Source organism: Thermobia domestica, chromosome 6 (assembly GCF_964235325.1).
Source record: "Thermobia domestica chromosome 6, izTheDome1.hap1.1, whole genome shotgun sequence".
NCBI classification, from domain to species: Eukaryota; Metazoa; Arthropoda; class Insecta; order Zygentoma; family Lepismatidae; genus Thermobia; species Thermobia domestica.
In genome coordinates, this window is record NC_137459.1 from 175,574,924 (window position 1) to 175,594,275 (window position 19,352).

The window sequence follows — 19,352 nt, forward strand, 5'->3', positions numbered from 1 at the left end:
AATCATGTAGTGTATTTATTTGCAGCTATTTGTCATATAGAGAGTAATTCTCAACATTCATAATATAGAATGTCATTTATGTTCTTGAAAAGTTATTCGATGCATAAATAGAGGGTATAAACAGAGAATCGAAAGTCGGAACGCTCGCAAAAAAATTCATGAACCCCAAAGGTCACGTGAGCAGACTGGAATTGTCCTTATGAAGCATGCCACAGCAGAAAGTCTTTACATAGATTTTCAATTCAATTCCTGATATATGCTTTTGCAATGTGGAAGTGGTGATGCCTTGAGTCGCCCCCTCTCGCTCGCTCGCTCTCTCTCTATTTATACAGAATATAAAAGTGGATTTATGTGTGTGTTTCAACATAATTCTGATATATCTAGAGCAATTTTAACTATATTTCTTACAGTCTGGAAAAGGAGTACTGTCGGGATACATATCAAAAATGCTAGAAGCGGGTCGATATTATTATTGAATCCATAGTTTCGTGGTCGCTTAGGTGAATAGCTCTACTTTCAATTCAAGTCCAATTAAGCTCCCATTAGCACCCAGGGTGGTTACGTAGCGACATAAAGATATCGAAATCAACCGATATTAGAATCGAATCGTAAGTTTTCAGCGCCGCTAACAGTGCAGCATTTCCCATTAGTCCACATTAGTCCCATTGCCTAGAGGGCAACATATTTGCAGAGTGCAAATTTTAAAACTTGAATAATATTTTAATTTTTTCCGTATGAAAAAGTTAAAAATCATGAGCAAATATACTATTTCACGAACAATCCTCTTTTACTATTCTAATATGTTTAATAATAGCGTAAGAAATGTAATAGTAATTCAGAACATGTTTCACAGTTGTTATTTTTTCTTACATAGTTGTAGCTGTAGCATGTAGTGAGTGGAATTTAACTGTAATAAATTCACTAATTAACCATATTCGAATTAAGTTTTATTTTTAAGTTCGGAATGAAGGAGCGGAGAAATATGGAGTTATTGGGGGCACCGAGCTTTTCTACATTTTACTTTCAAGATCTCCATTTTTCTTTTGTCATTTGTTCCTAATAAAAAAAGTTCAGTCACTTTTGGATTGTCATAGGATAGTAGGAGTTGGATTTTGGGATGCAGCCTGTGAGATTCTAGAGGAGCTAACTGCTTGAAAAAATATTTTTGAATCATCTGTAACATATGAAATAAGGATATGTATCATAAAAAATTGAAAGTAACTATGTCTGCGTAATCATCACGATCAAATTGCAAAGTCAAATGAATTGACGTTTGGTATATAATCAGGCTCCAATCCCAACTGGGAAGTTATCATACGCGTGTCACTTTCATTATAATACATATCCTTAGGGGGAGTAGAAGTCCGAATTTTTGCGAAAAATTTAGTATCTCACAAGCCATTCAACTGAGAGCTGAAATTCAGCATATAACTCTTTATTAAAAATAAAGAGAATATGCCCTGGCATTTTTTAAAATTGTCTTTTATGAGCGGGGGGACGGGGGTGCATTTTCTATATATTGGAAATTGGTAGTGGGTTGATTTGTAAAAATAATCGAAAACGATTGATATTAGTTGAGAAAAAAATTGAGTAATGCAAACTAAAGTTCTTTTTGAATTTTATACCCACTGCTTTCTATTTATAACTGCTGAAGCTGGTGTTTAATATATGGAGCGTTCCGAGCATAAGGCAATCAAGCCATAAAGTTAGAGAAAAATGGCCATAAAATTTGTATTCTAAACTTAATTACATGGGCATTTTCAATTAGTACGGCATGCTTAATTATATAGAAAATTAGTTTCTCTCTCTCTCTCTCTCCTTTTTTTTTTTTTTTTTTTTTACGTTGGTCTACTTTTCCTTGATTCGAAACTTTTAAATTTCTCCCTATTTTCTACTGAAATGTGTCTGTAAGGCAACAAAGAAATAATTACATATGATAAATTTAAATTCATTTTAATTCGGAAGATGAGAAACACTTTGCCATTATATATCGTAAAGGTCAGACCCACCAGTATTGCAACAAAGAGGTGCTTGAGCCAATGACGGTAGAAATTCAAACTCCGATAAGTGATAATTTCACAGTCTTGTTTTATTACAAGTGTAATCTCTTTAGTCAATGGAGAGGAGGACGTGGGTCATCGGTCAGAGTTGATGTCGATGGGTTTTGGTGGGTCGGAGTTGGTCGCAATGGTTCAGAGTGGTTCATAGTTGGTGGTGGGTCAGAGTGGATCACGATGGTTGATGGGTCAGAGTGGGCCAATGGGTCATTTGGGTGGTGGGTCATAGTGGGTCATGGTGGGTCGTGGATCAAATTTTCAGTGACCCACACCATCTCTGGTTAAAATTGTACTAAAGATAAGAGGCACCGAAGATGCATGTCGGCTATTATGCTCAAATTTTGCGCATGGATAGTACTCCACCAGAAAGCAATAAGTCTGAAACGGTTCACGGTATGACCTCCTAGAACTCGAGATGTAGGGGTTTGTCTGATTGGCTAAATGAAGACGTCAATGATTTATCCTTCAACAACCAAGCTTTTTATGATCGTTTCCGTGGGGAAGTCAGAAGAACACGTGCCTAGTAATCGTAATATTGATAGTTCGCGTCCACCCCGGGGTATTTGTTTTGTGTTTTTTTGTTTCACCTAAATATAAACAAATCACACATATAGGCATTTTAACATATTTTGGGAGAGTAATTTTGTGGTTCGTTGGCGTTTCATCGCGTCTCTGCCGCTGGTAGTAAAGTTTTCAAAATGGAACTTGGGCCATCACGGATCGTCGCTGCGGGGCCACCCATTTCTGGCGAGAGGTTAATAGTTGACCATCTGTAGTCCACCGACGCTTACAGCTTAGGGTAATGAACGATGTCCTTGCCTTGTAGACTTCATGACTACCGACGTCGGCACTCAACTAGCTTTTAGTATTCGTTTACTAACCATCTATCGTTCATGTTTGTACACGGTGTTGTAATAATAATAATAATAATAATAATAATAATAATTATTATTATTATTATTATTATTATTTATAGTAACAGTAGTATAATTGATGATAGAATAATTATTGTCTATGTATTGTCTAGGTAGGACTACACACAGAATTTGGCTCGTTTTGGTTCGACTTGACTCTAATCCGAGTCGAGTTGGAAGATATTTTTCGCGCCGAGTCCAAGAGTAGACCTCAAAGATGTCTGTTTCGAGTCGAGTCGAGTTTCAAAGAAAAGTCGTTCGTGCCCATCCCTACTAATGAGAGCTTAATCGGAGTTAAGCGAAATTGAAAGTCTCACTATTTATCTAAGCGACCCCGAAAACTATGAATCTAATATCGATCATTTTCTAGCAATCTTTTATATGTATCCCCCTCCCATTCACCATAGGTAACCCGACAGCACTCTTTTTGAAACTATAAGAAATGTGGTTAAAATTACTCTAAACCAGTGGTTCTCAATCTAATTCCTATCACGATCCCCTTTTATCACACGCTCTTGCCAGCGACCCTTTTATAATTTGTTTTATAATAAGCTTGTGTGGGATTTTTAACATACCTATTTCTATAATAGTAGAATCCATTTTTTTTTGTTTATAGTGAACAGTGCCATGGGAAATCATTGCCCGGGGCGAGAGTATAGTACGATGTCACCGTATATATGAGTGACGTCGACAGACTAGCTACGAAGCGCCACCATGGTTGGCACGAAGCTCAATAACATTTTCAAAATAAACCCTACCTTTCCTTAATTTTGAGCACATTTTATTACGTTTTTCCTTCTATTTTACACATGTGCACATGCACTTTCCTAACTTGAGTAACACACTTCCTCCGAAATGTGTGGCCCCTCTTTTCGGCGCCCGGCACTGACAGTGGATACAGTAACTGTAATATCTATATTCCCAACGACGAAGGTGCTGGTTCAAGATGGATGTTAAACTCCTTCATTGAAGAGGCCATTAACGTATCCGATGTAAGCCAACAACTTCTTGACCAAATAATAGAATGATCATGCGACAAGTCTTTGCAACTGGTTTTCTGTAACGAAGACTTGGACAAGTTCTGCCTGATGAGGAGAGAAGAATATCCTGGTCTGGTGATTGCTGCTTTAAAAGTAATAATTCCATTTGCTATATCGTACTTGTGCGAAAGTGTTTTTTTTTTTTATGGTAAACATTAAAACAAAGATAAGAAATCGCTTATCAGTTGAAAATGGCTTGATAATATTCGTCATGAAGATTGAACCGGGCATTGCTGCACTAGTGAAATTACACCATGCTTAGGTATCTCATTAGGTTTTAATTTTAATTGTATTTCAATGTGCAGGTTTTGTTTCATGTGTATTTTTCTAGTATTTCTATATACAGTTCTCATTAGTTTTATATCATACCTCTTTGATTTAAATTCATTTTTAAACAACTCTACTAACTAACTAACTCTATGGCCTATTGAACCCGGAGGTTCAATGCCGCGTTCACAAAAGCTCTACACTGACTTCTATCCTTAGCCAATTGGATCCAGTTTCTACTTTGTATTCTTATCTCAACGAGATCCATCTTAATATTGTCCTCCCATCTGCCCCTAGGTCTTCCTAATGGTCGTTTTCCGTTTGGTCTTCCAGTCAAGACTTTCAAAGCGTTTCTACTTTCTTCCATTCTAGCTACCTGACCTGCCCACCTAAGCCTCCTAGACTTGACGACCCTAACAATGTTGGGTAACCGTATAAATTATGTAGTTTCTCGTTATGAAGTTTCCGCCATTCCCCATTCCCGTTCCTCTTGGGTCCGAATATTCGTCTAAGGATCTTGTTCTCAAATACTTTCAGTCTATGTTCTTCCCTCAGAGTAAGCGACCATGTTTCGCAACCATACAGAACAACAGGCATGATTATCGTTTTGTATATTTTAAGCTTCAAATTTCTCGACAGAATTCGCGACGACAAGAGACTTTGAACCGAATAGTAACACGAATTCTACACCCTTTGAAAATGTTCAGTAGACTTATTTTTTATTGTTCTTTACAGTGTGTATTAAAAATAAAAGTATGCCTATCAGAACAAAATTAAAAATATTTAAAAATAATTTCTGGTATTAGATTCTAACTATATTTATCTCTTCCGCCTATCTTCGCGATGCCCTAGGGGCCGCGACTCCCAGGTTGAGAAACCCTGCTCTAGGCATACATGAGTTATGATGGAACATACATACATACACTTTTATATGTATAAATGCAGATAAGAGAGAGTTGAGAGAGAGCGATTAAGGAATTACCGCTCTCAATCTCTTCACTTTACTTTTGCGATTCGTGAATTTCTTACATGACAGTTTGGGGCTAGCTAGTTTTTTGTCTTGAACCACGATCCGATTTTCGATATGCTCTACCTAAATACTGTAATGCGAATATTGAGAAGTTATCTGCGATGAAAGTAGCTGCAAATAAATATATTACATAACTTATTTATTGCTATTACACGATTTTTTAAATTTGTATTCAATATTCACACATAACACACCGACGTTCTGTGAATACTTCAGATGTTATATTTTAAAGATAAGAATTACTTATGTCGTGAAATGATATGAATATATATATTCAACTGATATATACAACTGATGATATGAATATATATATATTCAACTCATATATACAACTGATGATATGAAAATATATATACAACTGATGAATTGTAATGTAACTATTTTACATAATTTTCATGCATTGAGGAAAGTAGAATATCATAAAAGAATCTCACCTGAACGGGTATCGAACTCACGATTTAAACGCTCGGTGGTGTACCATTGAGCTAACATGACCGCTTTTCGGAAGCTGCTTCTGAAATATAACTGAGCTCATACGTAAATGCTCTTTTCCGTATGGAAATCACAATGACGAAACGAGAGTGTGAATACATAGTCTCGAAATATTGTATCATTAAGTATTTCAATCAATGTTACTTTTTTCTACACTTAATACCATTTCAACATGTCTTATTATATTTAACAGAAGGAAAAACATATCTGTACATCTTTTCCCGATTACTAAGGTTGGCTTTGGAGGTTCGAACCAGCAGCTTTAGTTTACTGTTTTCCGAAGACACCCGAAGTTGGACTTCGAAAGTGTTCGTCTCAAAACAGCTATAATCATATCGCTCAATCTGTTTGGTATATGGTATATGTTTTTATACGTGTAAAGTCACTATAACAATTCATTCTTTAAACAGCTTTTCGTATGTATTAATATTCCTTTATAAAAACTGTTTTTATTATTATTGTTACGGCGCACCATTTTCAGATTTCTTTCGCTAGTCGTTGACCAAGTCGTTCTCCACCAGCGTTGCCAGACTCACAGCTCGGAATTATTCCAAAACCTGATCGAACTTATGCTAGATTCAGTCAAATTATGCTAGATCCTCATAATTACTAATTCAGGAGTTAAAAAAAAAACAAAGTTGAGATACGATAACGTAACTTAAAATACACAGAGAGCAAGAATGCATGGATAGAACTCAATACTTCACGCACCAAAATTTTAACTCAACTAAATTACTGCAGTCGTTGCCAAACTCAATGGCGTATATATCGTATAAATGAATGCAAAGTTTTTGTTTACATATTTTGAAAGAAAATTATTTCGCAGCATAAGCGGAGTTGGGAATCGTCTGCTGGGGGAGGGGGCAGATTTTTGGTCGGTCTCGGAGCTGTCATTTCAGGAATAAATGATCATGAAGTCAGAAGTAAAGATGGTGAAGTTGTCAGAAAGTTGGGGGGAGAATGGCTCCCATAGCTCCGCCCATGCCTCGGAGTTAAAGGATTAGAAAACCCTGGGTGGAGCCACAAAAAAAAAAGCCGTTCCGAACTTACTTAGGAAAATAAGACTGCCTGTATGGTTTACCGAGTGTGTGAATCAATGGAAGAGGATACATTTCTGCCGTTCTTTTTCTTCCCACGACCAACTTCTCCAGGTTTTACGGCTTTTTGATAACTTGCTGAAATTGTGCTAGATTTGGGCAGGATGCTAAAAGCAAGATGCTAGGTGCTAGGGACATGCAAATTATGCTAGATCTAGCATCATTATGCTAGATCTGACAACGCTGTTCCCCACAATAGGCGTGTCGTGCAAGTAACCAATCACACGTCAGGTACTAGCTTTTACCTATTGCTTTCTTCTCACAGCTCAGAACATTGGTAACTATGGATAGACGTACAGCAGTAATTATTTATGGGAGTTGGAAGGTTATTCTGCAACTGGAGCTAGCAGGCGAGTAGATGTCCCGGCCTCTACAGGAAGGCAATGGATTCGGAAATATGGTGCTACAGGTCAGACTGGTAATTTACGATCTCCTGGTCGTCCGCATGTGTCAACCGAAGCCCAAGATGCGAGATTAGTAAACGAAGCCCGGTTAGACCCACTAAGGACGTCTAGACAGATAAGGGAAGCTTCTCTCTTTCCTGGTAGTAAGCATACAGCTCTGCGAAGGCTTCGTCATGCTGGGTTACGTTGCCGTGTTGCTGCCGTGAAGGAAAAACTCTCAGACGACCACAAAATTTACCGTCTCGCGTTTGCACAGGCGAATGTGGGTCTCAATTGGGAAAACGTAGGACGGGACATCAAAGGAGGGACGCCGTTTTGTGTATCGTCCGAGAGGCACCCGATATGACCATGGATATGTGGCTGCTTGCAATCGCAGTGACCACGTATCTATTTTATGTTGGGGTTGGATTTCCAGTCGCGGAGCAGGACAGCTTCATAGAATTGAAGGACATCTGGACAATGCTCAGTACTTAGACATTATCAGTAATATCATGGTGCCATCTGTACGAGTATTTCAGCCTGATGGTGTAATTCAGTTCCAGCAATACCAGTCGCCAATACATAATTCCCGTGTGGTTCAGGAATGGTTCGCAGGGCACCCTGAGATTGATTTAATCGACTGGCCGCCTCGTGGAGCAGACCTCAATCTCATGGAAAATATGTGAGCAGAAGTGAAGCGTACTCTAAGGGAAAGTTGGCCTGAGGCAGATCCACCAAGAACTCAGGATGACCTGTGGCATCTTGTTTCCGAAGCATGGCTGAAGGTAGGGGAAGGAGATAGATTTGTCACCCATGTAATAGATTCCATGCCCAGAAGAATGGAGCGTGTAATAAATTCAGAAGGGTCTTGGACACAATATTAATGTCCCCGCCTTAACTCCCGAAAACTGCCCTTTTCAGGGCTACCTAAACGCTTCTGAAAATATTTCTAGAAGTAAACCACTCCTTGTATCCGATTTCTGTGTAATCCTACTAACAAAAGAATGATAATTAGCTGTAGGCTTTGAACTCAAGACCTCTTCAGTGGCAAGTCCGTACTCTACCAGTGAGCTAACATGAACACGCAAACCTAACCTGAAGAAACACGATTTTCAATTTCTGGTATTCGATGACAATGATGCTCATATACTTTGCAAATGTTGTATTCAACTTGGGATATTCCGCAACACACACACACACATAAACAAAGCGAAAGAGAGAGAGAGAGATGAATACACAAAAGCATATTCAACGTATTGGAATGAGACTCTAAGTAACGACATTCCGTTCTAAAGAGAATTTGTGTTTCTTCTCGTGACGTTAAGGGGATCGGGAAAAGTTATGTGTCTTGAAGCAGGATACGACTTTGGATACTCTGTTTATACACTTTCTATATCCGTAGGAATATACTGTATTTCACGAATATAAATAACATACTGTAATGAGAATATTGAGAAGTTAAATCTGTATGACAAATAGCTGCAAATAAATACACTACATAACTTATTTATTGCTATTAAACGATTTTCCTAACTTGTATTTAACATTCTCATATATAATAACGACCTACTGTGAAAATTACCTCAGATGTTATATTTTAAACATAATAATTACTATGTTCTGCAATTATTATGTTATATATAAACAACTTATGTATTTTAATGTAATTATTTTATATTTTTCATGCATTGCGGAAAATATAATTTTAAAAAAAGTATTGACTCAGATGGGATTCGAACTCACAACCTTATGATTTGAAATCCGACAGCTTACCAATGAGCTAACACAAGGACTTCTAGAAATAAGCTTCTAGCGATGTATAACGGATCTCAAGATAATTATGACATTCATATCCATTACAAACGCTGTTTCTGTTCTACTTTGACTTTTATTTTAGTACTCAGGCGATAATTATGTTCTATTTCTTAACTTTGAGCATTCTTTTACATATGGAAAGATTCTTTAACGTATTTAAATGTTCCATTACGTATAGAGAGATAAATGACAAACAAGCATGTGCTCACATTAATAAAAGGTTTCGAAATATTGTATCATTAAGTATTTCAATCAATGTTGCTTTTTTAAACACTTGGTAACAAGTCTTATTATATTTAAAAAAAGAAAAACACATCTGCAAACTTTTTCCCGATTGCAAAGGCTGGCTTGGAGGTTCGAACCTGGCTTACTTTTTCCCGAAGATACCCGAAGCTGGACTTAGAAAATTTTTTGCCTCAAAACACCAATAAAGAATGCGCTCAACCTTTTTGAGACAAGGTGTACATACGCGGAATCACACCGTATAAGTGGGGACAACAATGGTGTCAGCAAGAGACCACGACGGGGGGAGGGTACATATTGTAAGAGTAAGCAGAGGTACATTTGCTGCTGTTGAATGAAGCTCTAAATAGGGAACCAATGAAATACGCAATATTTGAAGAGAGTGGTTTCCGTATGGCTGCGACAGAAGAGCAGTTGATTGGGGAGAACTATGATGAGGGACAATGTACGATGCTATAACAAAAACGGAAGAAGAAACTGTTGGTTGCAATGAAGAAAGACGAACCAAATGTGCTGTTTCCAAAGCATGGAACAAAACTTTTGGGACAGAAAGCTGAGGCGTTGTAATCAAGCCATTGGAGAAATATGAGTAAAGAGCTAAAGAATCAGCTTACCTTCTGCGGAGTGTAGTCGACGCCCCCTGGCTTTCACAAATATTCAAAGTGATGTCCCCAAACAACAATACAGCGATTTATTCGCTGTACGTAATTGTGAGCAACAGCTTCCAACTCCGCCACTTTGATGGTCCGGAATGCGGCTGTAATGTGGTCTTCCATGTTGCGAATTGTGGTTGGTCGGTTGACACACAAGATTCTTAATTCGACCCCAGAAAAATAGTCCATACAAGTAAGGTCGGACGACCGCGGAGGAAACTGTGGATTGGAACCTCTTCCGATCCAGCGTTGCGGAAATAGAACATTTAGCTCTTCCATACACATGGCAACATTATGGGCTGGAGAACAATCTAATTGAAACCACAGCGTCTGACGTATATGGAGCGGTACGTTTTCTAATAGCGGCTGTAGATGGTGTCGCAAGAAATCACGAAACATTGCACCTGTTAAATGATTAGTAAAAAACCATGGCCCTATGACCTGAGTCCCTGCAATGCCACTCCACACATTAATGCGCCATCGATGTTGCCGATTGTCTTCTCTCATCCAGTGAGGGTTCTTCGCTGCCCAGTAATGTGCATTGTGGAGATTCACGTTGCCATCACTGCAGAATGTCGCTTCATCAGTTCATAAAATGAAGTGAATGAAATTCGGATATTCTCTCACGCGATTGACCACCCAGTTGCAGAACAGTAGCCTTAAATTACAGTTCGCATAACTTAGTTCTTGATGCAAAGAGAGGTGGTACGGGTGAAAATGTGATTTCCATAGAATACGCAGAACACTACCTTGATTGATACCACGATCTCGTGCAATCTGCCGCGAAGATACATGAGGGTTTACTGCAATAGCGGCAAGTACATCAATGGCAACGTCTTCATTTTGTACGACTCTTCTCCGGACTCCATAGCGTCCGCGCATGTTGCCTGTCTGCCGCAATCATGCTGCTAATCTCCGCAGCAGATTGTGGTAAATAGCTTGTCGCTGTGGATAGCGTTCTGCGTATAATCGAGCTGCAGCCCTATAATTTTCCCGGCATTCCCCTAAAACCATGAGCATTTGGAATGCCTCCAAATTCGTATACCGCATGAATGTTATTTACTACTGACACTTCCTACTACAATTACTCAAACATCAATACAATCAAAGAGGTTTCACTGCTTGTGGAAGTTTCGTATTCGTCCCGCCACGAGCTTGTAATGCACAGGAGTAATAGATCTCAATGCACGACACCTTCTCCAATACACGAACCACTTTAACTCACTGCAGAGGTTAATCACGCTCGGACTCTACATGCTTGTATTACCTGTTTTGGCTACAGCATCGCTCCTTCTGCCCTCTGTCTGACATAGCAGCAATCGCCTATTCGAGACCGCATAGGCTGTCTTGAGCAAGATCATGTACGTGTTAGCTACTCTATCTACAAGAGTATTACCACACAATCACTGACAACGATAAATGAGTGTGCTGTTCGAAACAACGCCAAACAAGCCCACAACACATGCTCCCGGATTTGGGAGATATTTCATATTGTACGTACGCACACAAGATACATCGCGCGTCCACGTCATTATGGGTCTCGGCTACCTTTGGCTTAGGCTCCGAGTTAATCCTTCAAAGGCGTCGGTGGTTGCTTACCAGTGCATGGTTTGCACGTACCCTCCCGGCATTTGACTGGTGTGACTGGGGACACCCTGACACCATCTGACTTTCACTTAGTAATGCGACCGTGCTGCTGCCAACGAAAAAGAAATATGACAACGTGTTTCCTCTCGACGTTTCTCCCATTCTGCGCTTGTTTCAATGGAGGCACAACCAACCCCTGTTTCCATTTCAAATTTTGCACATGACCCCCGTTGGAGATATTCACGATACGCCACTGGTGTCGCTACTATTGTTATTGCATTCTACACCTACGATTTGGTAGTTCAATTGTTTGTTTGACGGTCTTATGTGCATTATTAGCTGAGAGAAAGGCCTGCTACGGGTAGTCACGATACAAGTCTGGAACAACGCCTCTAGCGGCTAAATGGGAAATGATATGACAAAGTTTGTCCTCTAAAAGTTGCGTGACATTTAGTACCCGGTTATTTGAGGCGATCGCAAAGCGTATTTATTGCTTATGCGTACTCTTGGAATACGCTGACCATGTATTTAAATGTAGATGGCTAATCATAAACGCGAAAGCAATAAAATCGCTGAGAAAACGTCAGCTCGAGCGTATTTGGTGCGGGTCGGAACAATAGACCGTCTGCTGTTTAAAATATTTCAAAAGGAAGGAAAAAAGGAAAGATGTGTTGCCAGGCAAAGGGATTGTAGCAAGAAACAGCTGTTTGGAAGATGGTTTGTGCAGAGTATTGGAACTCTGCTATTACACACCTGGACCTGGCAAAAAGACCTGGAAACCTTGACTGGCTCACAGTATGATTTACACGTCTGGTGAAAGTAAAATTACTGAATAGCCACTTTGGCCGCGTTCGCTACACGGGGTAACGCTTTCTCAACTAGCCTAAGACTTAATGTCCTTTCGAACGATTCCAACAGTTATACCACTTTCCATTTCAAATTTTGAAGGTGCCCTCGTTGGAGGTATTCACAAGACGCCACTGGTCTCGCTACTATTTTTATTGCATTCTAGGATTTGGTAATGCAAATTTTTGTTTGAAGGCTCTACGTGCAGTATTAGCTGCGACCTAGGCCTGGTATGTTCTTATTGAATCACCCTATATATATATATATAATATAAAATTTTAATCGTTTAGCAGAAAAAGGGAATTAAGGTTGCATACTTAGCATTTATAAGCTGACCTTCTGCTAATTTCATTCTAGAAATCTTATTATTCAGGTTAGCAGTTAGCTTCTCAAAGACTCTGTTTAGTGGGAATTTAATATTTAGGTGTGTGTGTGTGTGTTTGTTTGTTTGTTTGTGTACTTTGATTTTTCTGTTTTATAAAGTTACATTATTCGTTTATGAAATGATGAAACATTGTTTTCCCTGAGGTCACCCGAAGCTTGGATTAAATTTTGGAGAGTCGTACATGTTTATTTCATTGGTAGCTAAAACTTTATATAATATGCATTCTGCTTACAAATTCAACAAAAGTTACATGCAATTTGAAAGCTCGGAAATTACATAGTTGTACGAGTAGTAATATCAAACTGCACACTGACAGCCACTTCTCGTACCATTTTTATGTAAGTTTGTGGGAGTCGTTCCTCGTTCACTTAGAAAATTGAGGTTTCAAAATAAATGGACGATTAGTTTGACTATTCAGAGTATATTTTCTGAATACAAGCTTGAGTGCATCCTTACTACTTGGAACGCCTCATATGAATTACATGTTAAAAATGTTAAAATTACTGTGTTTGAAATATCAAAGTAATAGTTTTCTTCCTTAATGATATTCTTTTCTTTTGCAGGAAAAACAGATAAGCTTCAGTCTCCGTCCAGTAGAATAGTAATGGGTTTGCCGTGTCGAAATGGAACTGGCATATTGGGTATATTACAAAATTATGAGAAGTATGTAAAAGAACATTTAGAGTTTTCTAAAATTTCAAGCAGTGACAGTGAGGAAACAATGTAAAAATGTAATTGTTTTGAATAATTTGGAGCAATAAAACCATTCATGGCCTTTTTTTTTTTACCGTAGAATTGACCGAAAAAGAGAAATTACTATACTACAATTTTCTAAATAACGAAATTTTAGTATTTTTTGACATTTCTTTTATTTTTAAGAATATGAAGATAGTGTGAGCACCCTAAAATATAAAATTTATATTTGGTGTATATATATATATATATATATATATATATATATATATATATATATATATATATATATATATATATATATATATATATATATAAAGAAACACCTTAATGTGTTGAAAGTAATGCAAGTGTGTGGCGTATAATAAAGTTAAAAAAAATGAATGAATTGCAAGAATATAAATTTAAATGTATGCCGGCGAGAGAACAAACCTCGGCAATCATCAGAAATGTAATTTTCAAGGAATGTGTAAGACACGTGTTTTAATGAAATAAAATGTTGATTTAATCCATATTGATACCATGAGCTAATTGCAAATTGCCAAAATGCAACATGAATTCTAATAATATGGCAGAAACGAAAGTATTATTAATTACATTAGTTGCGTAATTTTCTCGTATTTATGAAATACCGTTGAATAAAATAGTCAAGGTAAAGTACTTCTCATATTTGTTTGATTCATCCAAGCCTTCGGCATCATATAAGAACATTCCATAGTTTGCTTCAAGAGTTTTGTATGAGTCTTCGTTCTGTAAAGAATTAGTCACATTTCTTCCAACATTATAGGCCAATAAAACAATGAAAAAATTATTTATATTCTTGTCCTTACATAGCTTTCGTTTTCTCTTCATTTTTATATATTCTTTTATCGTCTAGAGCGGATAAATATACATTCCAAAGATATCCTGATAAAAACTTTGTCGGTGAGTTTGTTCTCGTTGTGGCAGGCATACAACAGCAAATCAGTAATTGTAATTTGTTCCTTAAATTTGTTGTTTGAACATTTACAAACAAATTATGTATTTATTAATTTTGTTTAAAATAAAAGATTTCTAACATTAGAATAGTTTGTATTTTTTCCAGTATTTAAAGGGGGCGTAATCGAAGTGTGATCTACGATGACTGTCGCAAATTCATCCAATTTCAATTAAATTTGTCATGTGGTTTTTCTCAGACCGAGGAAATAGGCTTGTTAGTTGGGATTTAAGATTGCCAAAATAATATATATAGGGGGCCCGGGAAATAAGGACGAATTTGAATTTCGTACCATTTTGTCATATGATGGTTGGCAGCCGTGGTTTTACCATGTTTGTTATCCTCTATCCTTACGATTAGTAGCCTGTGTGGTGAGCATTGTTGGTTGGTGTTTATTTCGGCATGGAGCGTTTGACAACAAAGCAACGAATCCAAGTGATTAAAAGTTACTACAAAAACAAGGAAATTCCCACGGCAACCGTTCGAGATTTGCGTGTGACACTTGGACGCAATGTTGCTCCTACTGAATCATCAGTTCGGAAGTTGGTCCTGAAGTTTGAGACCACGAGGCCAGTGTTAAATGTTAAGCAAACTGGAAGACCGCGTTCTATTCGAACAGAAGAAAACTTACTGTCGTGCGTGACAGTGTGACCGTAAGCCCCATGAAATCAGTTCGCCGACGAGCACAACAATTGAATTTATCACCAAGTTCACTGCATGAAATCCTGTCGAAAGATCTGAGAATGCATGCATACAAGATTCAACTCACATAAGAGTTGAAGCCTACAGATCATGGAAAGAGAATTCGAAGTGCTCGTTCTCGACAAGTGGAGAACGAGAACTTCACGGCAAGAATAATTTTCTCAGATGAGGCACACTTCCATCTAAGTGGGTACGCAGAATTTGGGGTACAGAAAATCCGCAAGTGACTGTGGAAGAACAGATCCATTCTCAACGTACGACTGTGTGGTGTGGGTTCTGGGCGGAGGAGTGATTGGCCCGTACATTTTTGAAGATGAGGGAGCTGGCGTCACTGTGAACGGCGACCGTTACAGACACATGCTTTCAGATTGTTTTTTCCCAGTTTTGGATGAAATGGAAATTGAAAATTACGATTTTTGGTTTCAGCAAGATGATGCGACCTGTCACACATCTCGTGAAACAATTGGTCTGCTGAATGAAAAGTTTCCTCAAAAATTATGTCTTTGCGAGGAAAGCAGGAATGGCCTGCCAAATCATGCGATCTTAGCCCTTGTGACTTTTTTGTGGGGATTTGTGAAATTAAAGTGTACGTGAACAAACCACAGACAATACAACAACTGAAGGATGAAATTAAGGTTATTAACGGCATCACACCAGATGTTTGTGAATGCGTCATCGCAAATTTCAATGAACGCATTGCTCATTGCTCATTGCCGTGCAGCCTTGGGTGGTCATATGCCGGATACAATTTTTCATACATAAATGTGAGAAAATTACTTAATGTGTATGTATACGTAAATGGGAGAAGTTATTCAATGTGTTTATTTAAAAAATCAATATATTTTATATTAGTTTTATAGCACTTTAATATTCGTCCCTATTTCCCGGGCACCCTCTACAAGTAGATAATCAAATGAAAACTTGATTCAATGTGCCATGTGTTTTCCATAAGATATATACATAAATTGTGTTTACTTAGTATATAGTGTTGAAATTGGTTCAGGATAAGATAGTGAAAGTGCACGTCCACCGAAATTAGAAGTTTCGGGATAGACATATCATAATAATAATATAATTTTCCTCAATACTAATTTGAAAAAAAAAAATCAATTTTGATGTAATATAGTAATAGTCGAAGCTTCTCAATCACCCAAACTGAATTGTGATTAAAATCGATTTGAAAAGAGAAAGTGAATTTTACCCTATTTAATACATGTTTCACGATACATATGTTTCACGAAAAAATAGTTGCGATTTAAGGCATGCTATTTGGAATTCAAATTAGAGACAAGAAGTGAAATTCCCATCCTAAGTTCCAAAAAATCTCCGCTGAAAAATGCTTCCCAGTGGTACTTGTTGCTTGGGTTGGTCAAGATCGATGAAGAAAATGTTTTAGGCTGTTTATTTCTTTTCGTAAAAATAGTTTTCGAGCTTCATGGTATACGACATGTTCGTTTGAAGACTGTGCACACAAACTGTGATTGAAATCAGTCAAAGGTAGAGTGGTGAATTATTCACGACTTAAAAGAATTATTTCACTTCTGTTAACCACGGTACCACTAGAAATAATGGTATGAACAAATTGGTGTATTGTGTCGTTGCCATATGGATAAAAGCCGTAACACGTCGTGCTCATAAACTTTGAGATTCCTAGGGAGAAGATACTTTTGCATAGACAAGTTACAGTGGGAGCTTTCTCATGGCTAAGCGGTTGGCGTATGTGTCTTTGGCTGAGGAGAAAGTGTTCGATTTCCGTCGGGAGCTCATGGTTCGGATTCCACGTTAATCAGTAGATCCCGTCTCATATAGCCTCTCTGGTGAAAGGGGCGTTAAACTCAAAATCAAAAACAAGTTACAGTGGAAAGCTGATATGAGGTAGGACTTCGGTAAGGCATGCTAATAACAGTTCAGATTGGATTAACTTGGGGCATAATTAAATTTAATGGAGTGGTTGGTTTCTGCTGCGATGAGCCTTCTGCTTTCTTAAGCCACAGAGTAAGTTGTTTGGTGTGTTGTAGAAAGCTTGGGCATTAATGTAAAAACATAAAGATTGTGACGTTTATTCGTACAATTTTAACTGTTATAGGTTTAAATTTTCAAAATATGCTATTTAACTCCTTTCGACTGTTTAATTTCAATTGAAACTCAGGGTTCTAGTATTAGGAAAACGTACCATATTATTTTGTATTTGATACAGAACAGTAAAATTATCCACCGCTTTCCTAAAATACATGTTGGGAAGATACCATTACCTTTCCATCTTTTTTCTGATATAAGTATTTGCGAATTTCAAATAGAAATTACCTTTGCTACTTGCATGGCATTCAGGATTTTAAATTATTCAAATTTAAATTCCGAGATATAAAAAGAAGGGTGCAGGATCATGCTCCGCTGTATCTACATAAAATTCATCGGCACAGTTGCGACCAATGGTCTTCGTATGTGATGCAAATAGCAGCTCCCCGAAACGTGCGTTTCCTGCAACTGTGCAATTGCAAGAGCTGTAGCATCTCTCTCTCTCTCCATCCCAGAAGCAACTGATTTATAACGTGGTGCTGTATTCGCTCGCCATAGATCAGACTTTCCATTTGTTCGTATTCCCTAGCTGGGACCTGAAAAAATAAGCGTGGTTGTCGAGCACCTAATGAAGCGACACGCATTGCTCTGTGATGTGATGGGTAACTCACAGCATGCTTTCGCTGCAGTTACATATACTTTAGAATCCATCAAGTTTTCCCAAAATGCATCGTTACAGTACAATCGTTAACAAGTACACCGCAATGTCAAATCGCTTGCTTGACAAAGGCGGGAAAGGTAATTGCAGTGTGGCGAATTCATTGGGAATGTTCCAAATCAATGTTAACGCTTGTACATTAGTTGCGTAATGAGTGCATTGTCATATATCTTTAGCTATCGTTAGGCCTTGGTTGTGTTCGTAAATACTGCTATTTTAATCACCAGATAGTTGATTCCAACGTTACCAAAGATAACTTTAAATTGAGATTCATGAAAAATAATTGTAGTGTAAATTTTGATTTTATTTTGCTATAATAATGCGACCTTTGTTAGGAAGTATTTTTAAAATTTCATTTTTTTTTAAAATGTTTCGTTCTTGATGCTGGTTTGTTTCATTTACCTCTGAATATAGTTTTATTATTATATTAGTTGTTTACTCTTTTTCTCTCTCATACATGTAAGGTGAAGCCGTTAGTTCGTACCAGGTCCTCAACTCAGTTCGTATTGCAAATAGAATCTTGAAACAAAAACATGACATATAATAACGTACGTACCGTCCTTGGTGGTGATATTTTGAACTTCAGAAATTTCAAAAGAGATAATTTGTCTAGGCCACCAGTCGAATTCTAAAATGTAAAGTGGTATTTTACTACAAGGATAAATCATAACTCTTGTAATATTTCCACAATCCAAACAGCAGATATGTATGTATACACTGTGATCGACCGTAAGCATACGGTAAAACCGATCCAAGAGGTAGTGTGACAACCGATCTGTTGGCAGGTAGTGTGGCAAGCGGCAAGAGAGGCCGCCACTCTGTCAGTATCAGTTAGTTTTAGCGACAGTGAGACGATGAGTTCTCAGCAACGCCTGATACGTGAACTGTTACTGTATGAGTTACAACTCGGGCATAACGCTGCTGCAACAACCAAAAATATTTGTCATACAAAAGAGGAAAGTATAGTAAACCACAATACAGCATTTCGTTGATTTCAGAAATTTCGCGCAGGTTATAAAAATATCGAAGATCAGCCAAGGTTCGGTCGCCCCAAGGTAATAGATTTTGAGGCAACACAACATTCCATTGAGGAAAATCGTGCATCACCTTCAGGAACTCGCGAAAACCATCATGAGTTGACTCCAGCTCAGGCCTAGAGGAGAGTGGATGCACGCCGACAAATGCTGCAATATCCGTGTGGTTTGCACTTCCTGAAACGTATGGCTACATGCGACGAAAAGGGTTATTTTACGAAATCCGAATGTGCAAAAGGAGTGGTTGAGGAATAGGGTAAAGCGAAAACATTAAATTGAGAGTTTTTATTTGTCCACACATTTTTCCTGCATATACTCTGCGACAAGTTTGATACGTCTTTCAACTTAATGAGTATGGCATGGCAAATTTAAGAAGTCAAACACATGACCAGATTTGTCATACA

The 19,352-nt window shown here is 37.9% G+C and overlaps 1 protein-coding gene across 4 annotated transcripts in view; it reads left to right on the top strand.

Moving 5' to 3' along the window:
* The window catches only part of LOC145688339 (DNA-directed RNA polymerase I subunit RPA1-like), a 475,886-nt gene extending 461,319 nt beyond the window's left edge, over window positions 1-14,567 (top strand). For all 4 annotated transcript variants that reach the window (XM_081762462.1, XM_081762461.1, XM_081762464.1 and 1 more), the window contains exon 32: window positions 13,373-14,567. In XM_081762462.1, the coding sequence (XP_081618588.1) occupies window positions 13,373-13,536 (164 nt within the window). In that variant the 3' untranslated portion in view covers window positions 13,537-14,567. The remainder of the gene's footprint in view (window positions 1-13,372) is intronic.
* Window positions 14,568-19,352: the final 4,785 nt, after the last annotated feature.